At 53.2% G+C, this 9,163-nt stretch overlaps 1 protein-coding gene across 4 annotated transcripts in view; it reads right to left on the minus strand.

The window, feature by feature from the left end:
• Jade2 (jade family PHD finger 2) overlaps positions 1–3,774 on the minus strand; it is a 49,440-nt gene extending 45,666 nt beyond the window's left edge. The window contains exon 1 of one of the 4 annotated variants that reach the window (XM_036195592.1): positions 3,670–3,774. Coding sequence is in view for 1 of the 4 variants with exons in the window: in XM_036195593.1 (XP_036051486.1) it covers positions 2,060–2,187 (128 nt within the window). In the remaining 3 variants the exon portion in view is untranslated. Of the gene's footprint in view, positions 1–1,764; positions 1,843–2,059; positions 2,479–3,669 lie in introns of those variants that run through there. The other 3 variants (XM_036195593.1, XM_036195590.1, XM_036195591.1) reach the window with 3 other exon arrangements.
• Positions 3,775–9,163: the final 5,389 nt, after the last annotated feature.

Here is a 9,163-nt window from a genome sequence, read left to right on the forward strand (position 1 = left end):
CCATAATCCCTCCCACTGACCTCTTGCAAACTACCTCTGGGTAAAACTTTGTACCTCGGAATCCTGCAATTGAAGGGAGCGGGGTGCTAGGGGCAAGGGTGAGGTTTGGAAATCTTCAGAGACTCGGGATGGCGAGTGCAATGTACCATCGGGCATAAAGAAACCGGGCGCCCCTCCCCCGCCCCCCAGCAGGAGGCCTGAGGCCAAGCTGGTTTAAAAAAAAAAAAAAAAGTGCCCAGGCCGGCTGCAGTGGCTAAGGGGATTAGAAGAAGGTTGCGCGCCTCCAGCCTGCCCCTGGCGGCCGACGATGGGCAAGCAGGCTGGAGGCGCGCCGGCGTGATTCCTACCGCGGGAGCCGGGAGGAGGAGCCGGAGGTGGCTGCGGGGGGCTCCGGCCCAGGCGTAGGAAGGGCAAGATGAGGTTCGGGCCGGGGGCGGTGCCAGGAGGTGGGTGGGCTTGGCGCCCCGGGCGGGGGAGGGGTCTAGGGGACTAGGGGAAGGGCAACTGAGCCCCGGGTGGGGGTGGGGGTGCTGAGCGGGGCAGAGGTGTGCTGTAGGGGGATCGGGCAGGGCGGGTTGGGCCTCTCAGTAAGGTAGAGGGAAGCCTCCAAGCCGGTTTTGCAGACGTCCTCACCCTCCGGCAGAACAGCTACGAGTCGCCAAGCTGACCCAGGATCAGCTCTTGCCGGGAGAAGGGGGGTGTCTCAGGTCCCAGGGATGGGCGGGAAGGGACCGTGGGGAGCCACAAGTCTGCTCCCAGGCGGGGAGTGGGCGTGCTGAGAGCCGCTCCGCAGGCGCAGGCAAGTGGGTGGGAAGGAGGGAGGGAGAGGGAGGAAGGAGGTGAGCCGGGAAGATGCCACTGCCGGGGGCGGGGCGGGGCCGGGGATCCGGCGGAGGGACTGCAGCAGTGCTTGTTGGGGGCGGGGGCTGCAATGTCACTCATTTTGGGGTCAGGTGCGTGTGTTCCAGGCAGGGCCCGTCACTTGCCCATTGCTCCTAGGTCCCACCCAGAGTGTAAAGGCGAAGGGCAGGGAGCTGCAGAGTAGTCCCCAAAGCGGGACGCGAACCAGTAGAGTTGGGAGAAGGTAAACAAGGGCCACGCCCCCTGCCGTCGCCCCGCGAGCGCGCACCCGCCGCTCCGGCCGTCGCCGGTACATTTCCACTCCAGCAGCGCCTCTCCCTCGCCGGACTCCCGCGCAGCCCCAAACAGCTGCTGTTCCCTAACCCAGTACGCACCCTGGCTACCTGGGCTGCGCATCCTGCACTCACCTGGGAAGGTTGTCCCCCGCCCCTCAAAAAGAAAAAAAAAAAAAAAAAAACCCAACTAATTTGTGCAATGCCTCTGAGCCCAGGAACAGAGCATGCTGCCCCCGCGTGCAGCGCCCGCGTGCACCCAGCCTGGAAAGGGGGCGCAGGGCGGAGGCGGTGGCCCCCGGAAGGTGTCTAGGACTGGACCGGCTGCACGTGAGCCCAGCGCGGGGTCATGTGCATCGGCTCAGCCCGGTTCGGCACCCGGACGTGCTGCGTATCAACAAAATGAAATTCGGGGAGCCAGAAGGGCAGATAGCTCCGGGTTTCCCGTGCCCCGGTGCCCAGCCGCTCGGCCTTCCCACCCCGCACACCCCAGTCGCGCCGCAGCCCCTCGGGCCGGCCGGAGCCCGGGAGGCAAGTTGCAGCCCCAGCAGCCCCCCCACCCGCACGCGCCCCCTCGCCGGCCCAGGGGCTCTTTGCCGCAGTCATTAATAAAGAAGGTCGCCAGGCTCACCCTTCCAAAAGTTGTTGCATGCGCCCCTCTCAGCCTCCCCGCACTGTACTCTTTAAAACACGGCTGACCAACATGCGCAATCTCTCTCCCCAGTGCTGTGCGTCCCCCCACCCCCCGCGCTGGCTTCCTAGAACAGGCAGCCAGCAAGAGAGAGAGGGAGCGAGTGAGCAAGAGAGAGAGAGAGGGAGCGAGGAGCACTGGCAGATCTGTTGCAAAAAAAAAAAAAAAAAAAAAAAGCCCACAAAATAATGCCGTGGAGATGCGCAGGGCCCATCCGCCGGGGGCTGGCTCTTACCTTGCTCCGCGGTGCCCTCCCGAGGGGCGCTGCCCTCGGCTACGCGCCGCGGCGGGGGACGGCGCGGGAAGGATGCTCCCGAAGCCAGGCGCTCCTGGGGCCGGCGCGGGAGGGCGGGGGGCGCGCATCCATCCGGGGTCGTGGCGAGGGAGGCGACCGGGCCGCGGCGTCCCCAAGCCCCGCACCCCTGCTGAGAAGACGGTCAGCCCTCCATCCCACGGCTGGTGCCTCTAGGAGTGGGCGCAAAGTAACTCCATGGACGCTACTCACCCCCCCAAAAAATAGCCTCCAACTGCGATGGCCGCGGTCGGCACCATTCACCAACCCCCTGTGTATGTTTCTGTTTCTTTTTAAACCAAGACTTCCTTGTGATCTCTTTAGAGGAGAAAAAAAAATGTGTTGGGGTGGGGGTGGGGTGGGGGCGGGCAGGAGGAGAGGGAGGGGGAGTAGCCACTTTTTTCTAATTCACTCGGATCTCCGCTCCCGGCACCCCCCCGCCGTGTCCCCCCCCTCCCCGCCCAGTTGTTTGGCTCCGGCGACAGTCCCAGGTAGCGTTGCGGGCCCCCCCCCCGGGGGGGTGCACTGCACGGTCCCCCGCCCGCTTGCACGCGGGCCCGGACTCCTCGTGGACTCTGGGGCGCCCCCAGTCCGCCCTGTCCCCAGGGCCGGGCCCGAGCGCCGGCTGAGCCCGTGCAAGTCCCATCAGGTCGGCTCACACTTCACACACTCACACACATACCCCGCCCCTCCACTCGCTCACTCACACTTTCTGCTCACACCCCGCCCCCTTCGCGCCCCAGACCCAGGCGGAGCCCCCCGCAACCTTTAAAAAAAAAAAAAAGCAAGCTTATACTTAAAAAAATCTTTTGGCGCCATATTAATGACGTACTTAAAATTTGCCATTTCTCCCTGCGTCAAAAAGACGTTTCTTTGCAAATAACAGCCTGGAGGCGACACTCGCGGAGGAAACGAGGCTTGCACAGAGTACCCCGCCCGCCCACCCAACACCCCCCTCCCGGGCTCTGATGCTGGAAGACCCTCGCCCTCCGCCCGGTTTCGGAATCACTGGTTTTAAAATCGGAATCGAATAAATCGCGTGGCGTTTTTTGCAGCGCCAGAAGTGAGCAGAAAGTGCTGGCTGGAGTGCAGGGGAGGGGCGCGCGTGGGGCTGGGGGGAGGGGACGCGGTCCTGCCCCCAACCCACACCAAATGCAAACTAGCATCCCAGGCAGGGAAACTTGAAATTGTGGGCGACCTCCGGAAGAGAGAGGCTGCCGTAGAGGGGGGGTCCCTTCTTGGGCTTGTTGCCCCCTCCCCCTCGCGGGTGCCTCCTGGCGCCCGGTGCTGCCCTGCATTTCCGGGGGGGGGGGGAGGTTGAGGCGCGCTGTGATGGGTGGGTGGCTAGCAGGGTGGCAGCACGTCCTAGCCTCAGGCGGAGTTTGCCCCCGGGAACCCCCTTCCTTCTGCCTCGTGCCTCTTATATTAACTGCAAAGGGTTAAAAACCGAGGGGCAACTTCCCAGGGCTGGTACTTGGCGGAGAAGCGGGGCGCCCCTCTCCCCACCCTCTCCTCCTTGCCCCTCCTCCTCCGACTCCACTTCCCGACTTGACCTTGTGGTGCACAGTGCTCTCCAATCCTCGCAGTTTCTGGAAGAAGAGCCTGCGCTCGCCAGGCGGGCGGGCTGTCGGGCGGCTAGCCGGCAGTGGCGGAGCCTTGGGTCGGTTCCCTGAGCTGCGGGCCACACCCACCCAACCCGCTGCGCCTGGGGAGCTCACCTTCTCTCTAGGAAGGAAAAGGGCAGGCCTCCTGGATGGGTAGGCACGTGGGGGGCAACCTTCTGCCTCCTGGGAATGCTCCAGCTGGGGAGGTTGGCTGGCTTTGGGCTGAGGTTTGGGGAAGCCTGGCCCAGCATCCCCAAACCGTCTCTTCCCTGCCAACGTTTTTTTGCCCCCTCCGAGATAATGCAATGATTTTTTTTCTTCCCAACTCTCCTTTGTTTTTGAAGGCAGGTGGATGAGTTTTAAATCCCTTTCCCTCTCCAAGACTGAAGGTTGTTTATTTTTCCTTTCCCCTCCACACCCCCCCCCTGCATGGAAAGATAAATATTCAATTTACATAAGATGACATTTATGTGACAATTAAGAAGATTCCCCGATGGAATGTTGTGAACACATTTGCTTATAGGAGAAATAAATCTAATAATAAACAAACTCATAACAGCTCGAATCCTCTGAAGGGGAGGTTGTCTGTGCAACAAAGAGGGGTATGATGGATGCTGAAATGCGCGTTTTCTGCAACAAGAGAGAAACAGGAACTCGAAGGGGGCCAGCAGCAGAATTTCTCTTGTTTGGCCTACATTCACAAAGTTTGGAGAGGCTTGTTTGGCAAGGGGCGGGGCTCGTTATCACCTCACAGTTAGCCCTGGTTAGGCTCTGGTTCTCCCCGGTCCACAGAGAAGATTTTCCCAGGCCAAGGTCAATGTCTGTAACAGGTGTTGCGGGCTGGGAGTGTCTATCAGCACAGTTAATGGCTGCTAATTCCCTTTCAGAAGGCTGTGTGACACAGGCCAGTAAATACATCTCTCTGGATCTGTTTTTCACCTTGGTAAGCTGAAGTTTCCAGAGACCACATGTGCACACACATATGTATATAAATATGTAAATTTACATCCTGGATGAGTAAGGCAGGACCTGGGTAAGAATGCACAGTGTGCCTGAGTACCTTGCGAGTGTTTTCTTTTTTATAAACTCTTTGTTTTTTAAATTATGTTTAATTATGTGTAGGTGTATGAGCACCTACTTTCAGTTAAGGGTCAGCACGTGGGCAGGTTCACGTGAATGCAAGGTGAGGCAGGCCGCAGGCACGGGATGCCCTGTAGCTGCAGTTACAGATGGTGGTGAGCCACGCGATGTGGGTGCTGAGACCTGAACTCAGGTCCTTTGGAGGAGCAGCTCCTGACCACTGAGCCACCTCTCCGGCCCCGGCTTTTTGTACTTGCTGTTGCTGCTAATGATTGAGCACAGGGCTTTGCCCCGTTCTAGGTGGGAACAAGAGGACAATGCTGTCTGTCTTTCCTCTGAGGATACATACAAGAACTCCCAGTGTGGGCAGAAAGAGGACTATAAGAAGAAACTAGGAAATAATGGGCTGCTGTGGTCCTGACAACAGCGCCAGCCATCAGTCCTGGATGTAGGGAGAGCACAGTGTATAGAGACAGAGTCTAAAGGGACCCATGGGGTTTGGTCAGTTCCTTGGGATTCTGTGCAGGACCAGACAGGTTGTTTCTCCTGGCCGTTGGGAGCCCATGAACTAGAATGGGAAAACATCTTGGCAAGGAACTATAAAATGACCCAGAGAGATAATAGAGGGAAGGAATGAGCGTTTCATGAGCATCTGCTTCCTACTGTGCCTGTATGGAAGCTATTCCATTTCATCCTCACAAAAGCCCATCTACCCTGTTCAGAAAGACTTTAGTAACTCAGCAGTAATCCCATAGCCAGCAGTGGTGAATGGACACCTAAGTCCTGCTGACCCCAGTGTGGCTGCCCTTGGCCGCACACCAGAAATAAAAAGTGGCATTGTTATATAGCCTGTGATTGATCTTAGCAAGAAGACCTCTATTTAGTCTTTGATGTTGTTGTCTAACTTGGGCCGAATCAGACCCCCCTAAAGAGTCCTTAGGAAACACTGCTGGTTTAGGACCAAGATCCCCTCTAGTTTTTGGCTTTCCCACAGCTCTGTGCTATTGTCCAAGATGAACCTTAGAAGTGTTAACAAAATGATAACAACGAAGCTAATTTTAATTCCATAATTGTCATTAAAAGTCACACAAGCCACTCATTAATGTTTTTGAAAAAGGTGATAAGAAATAGCTTATGGAGAAGCATCTTTTGTTTGTTCGTTAGGTGCTATGAACATAGGCTCAAGTGAAAGCATCATAAATGCCCAGTCTCTTGGTACCTACTTTCTGGTAGACAGAGACACACAGCTTAATTAAACAAATATGAAATTTGTTTAGCCAGGCATCATGGCTCACATCTGTAATCTCAGCCCTCGGAAAGCTGAGGCAGGAAGATTGCCAGGAGTTAAAAGCTAGCTAGCCTGGGCTACACAGCAAATTCAAGCCAGCCAACAGAGCAAAATGAGACAACAGTGAGTGGGCCAGAAAGTAGCCCTCACCCAAAAGCATGGACAAAGAAGAAAAGGAATTTTTATTGTTTAAGTTACATTCTAGTTTTTCCTCTGCCTGTGTGTGTGCCTGTGTAAGTGCAGGTGCTTGTGGGGGCCAGAAGAGGGTGTGAGACAGCCTAGAGCTGGGGTTACAGGCTGTCTAACCTTGACTTGAGGTCTAGGAACAAAACTCTGGTCCTCTGCAAGAGCAATGATACCTTTTCTTTTTCCTTTTCTTTCTTTCTTTTCTTTTTCTTAGACAGGATTTCTCTGTCTAACTTTGGAGCCTGTTCTGGATCTCACTTTGTAGACCAGGATGGCCTCGAACTCAGCAATATGATACCTTAATTGCTGAGTCAACTCTCCAGCCCTGGAAATAAATAAATAAAAGGTTTAAGGTAGGATCTCTCTGAATAATCAAGTGAGCCCAGGCTGGTCTCAAATTCTCTGCAATCCTTACATCTCAGACTCCCAAATACTTGGATTACAGGTGTGTGGCGATATGTTCGTAGGTAATTGCTACAGTGAAACATTGAATTGGAAAGCAAAACAGCATAGGGGTACAATTGTAATTTTTTGAGATTTATTTTTATGTGTATGGATGTCTTGCCCGCATGTATGTGTGTGTTTCATGTGTATGCATCGCCCTGCAAGTCATTAGATCTAGGGGTACCATTTGAAATTGGATGGTCTGAGAAGATGGCTGGTGAAGAGTGAGCGGTAGGTTGTGTGTGTGTGTGTGTGTGTGTGTGTGTGTGTGTGTGTGTGTGTAGCATTCTGGAGTTTAGGGACATTCCCCTCCATAGATCTGTGGGTAGAATTCAGGAGGCCTACATCTTCATTTCCATCATTAAAAAAGCGTGTTCTTCAATTATAAATCTTCACTATTAGCTGCACCTGTGACATCGTTGCTGGTGAAAATCACAGGTATTTTCATACTCCATCACAGTTGTTACTAATGCCCTAAAATACTATTACACATCACTACTTCAAATTATGCTGCTCTTGTAATTTAATAAAGCACAGATACTGGTATGTTACACATTTTGAAAATACCTTGAGAGTTATATTTCAACATGATCAGATTTCTTCATAATTCATCTAACTTATTTCAAGGGCTGCAGGATGGTGGCTCACACCTACTGTCCTACTACCTAGCGGGCTGATGGAGAAAGATCAGGAATTCAAGGTCATCCTTGACTATGTCATAAATTTGAGGTCACCCTCAGCTACCTAAGGTCCTGGATTCAACTCTCAGTATTGTAAAAACAATAAGGCCTTAAACTCAAGGGGAGTCTGTGGGTCTCAGAGTACTTGAGTCCATGGCACAGACAAGGCTGGGTGGGGCCCTTGGACAAGAGTGTGCTGCCTGTAAAGGATTAGACTTTATAGGGCCTTGTGCGATCTTGTCAGGGATTTGGCCTCTGCTGGAGTGATGTAGAGGGTTTTGAGCAGAGGAATGTCACAATCTGACACTAGATCTTACAGGTCACTTGGTGTCACGTGGGGAACAGACTGAAAGCCCAAGGCTGAAGCAGGAAGTGCATTTAGGATGGCGGATGCTACCTTGGACCAGAGCAGTAGCAGTGATAATTCTTTAAGTGGGAGGGTTCTGTATATATTTTAACAGAATTTGCTGATGAATCGAGAAAGTTGAGAAAATCAGAAGGGCTGGTGGGGAGGCTTAGTGGGGAGAGGCATTTTCAGCCCACCGTTACTACCCAAAATCCATTTCCTGAATGTACTTGGTAGAGGGAGAAAATCAACTCCTGCATATTGTCCTCTGACTTCCACACACCTGCTGTGGCTTGTGCATGCCCATGCATATCCACACACAGCCATATTCATCCAAATAAATGATAATATAATTTAAATTTTGTTTTAAATAAAGGAACAACTACAAGAATTTTGTCTTAAGCCAATGGGAGGATGAAGTTGCTGTTTCCTAGGATGGAGGAAATGGAAGGAGGGGGTTGGAGGAGGAAAGGGGGGTCCTTTTTGGACATACTAAGCCTGAGGTGCCTGTTGAACATCCAGCTTTAGGCTTCTCATAGGCAGCAGCAGACATAGCAGTTTCAGCTTGGGCAAAGTTGGGGCTGATGGGTGCTATTTAAAGCTGTAGGTCTCCCTGAGATCATCCAAGAAGTGTGGAAAGGGGGGCCTAAGAATGATGTACTTGAGTGGTGCAAGGCTAAGAGGTCTGGAAGAGAAGGACTCCACAAAGGCATCATTAAGAAATCGAGAAAGAAGGGATTTAGAAGCCGGCCACACCTTTAATCCCAGCACTCGGGAGGCAGAGCCAGGCAGATCTCTGTGAGTTCGAGGCCAGGCTGGGCTACCAAGTAAGTTCCAGGAAAGGCACAAAGCTACACAGAGAAACCCTGTCTCGAAAAACCAAAAAAAAAAAAAAAAAAAAAAAGGATTGAGGATGTAGCTCACTCACAGAGTGCTTGCCTGGCACAAAGCCCTCATATAAACCAATATGGTGGTGAGTGTCTGTCATACTAGCACTTGAGAGGTGGAGGTGGAGAATCATAAGTTCTGGGTAATCTTCAGCTGTATACTGAGTTTGAGGCCAGCCTGTGCTACCTGAGACCCTGACTCGTAAGTAAAATAAATCTAGAAACAAAACGGTGTAAGAAGCATCCAGAGAAATGGGAGGGAAGTTGTGAAAGCTCAATGCACCAAGCTGCTGAAGATCAGATAACATTTGACTGTGAAGCTGGGCATGATGGTACAGGCCTTTAAGTCCAGCAACTCTCTAGTGTCTGAGGCCAGCCTGGTCTACATAGGGAGTTCCAGGCCAGCTTGGGTTACTTAAGGAGACTGTCTTAAAAAATAAAATAAAATAAAAAGCCAGGAATGATTGTGCATGCTTTTAATCCCAGCACTGGAGAATCGCAGGCAGGCAGATCTGTGAGTTTGAGGCCAGCC

Source organism: Onychomys torridus, chromosome 8 (assembly GCF_903995425.1).
Source record: "Onychomys torridus chromosome 8, mOncTor1.1, whole genome shotgun sequence".
Classification (NCBI taxonomy): domain Eukaryota; kingdom Metazoa; phylum Chordata; class Mammalia; order Rodentia; family Cricetidae; genus Onychomys; species Onychomys torridus.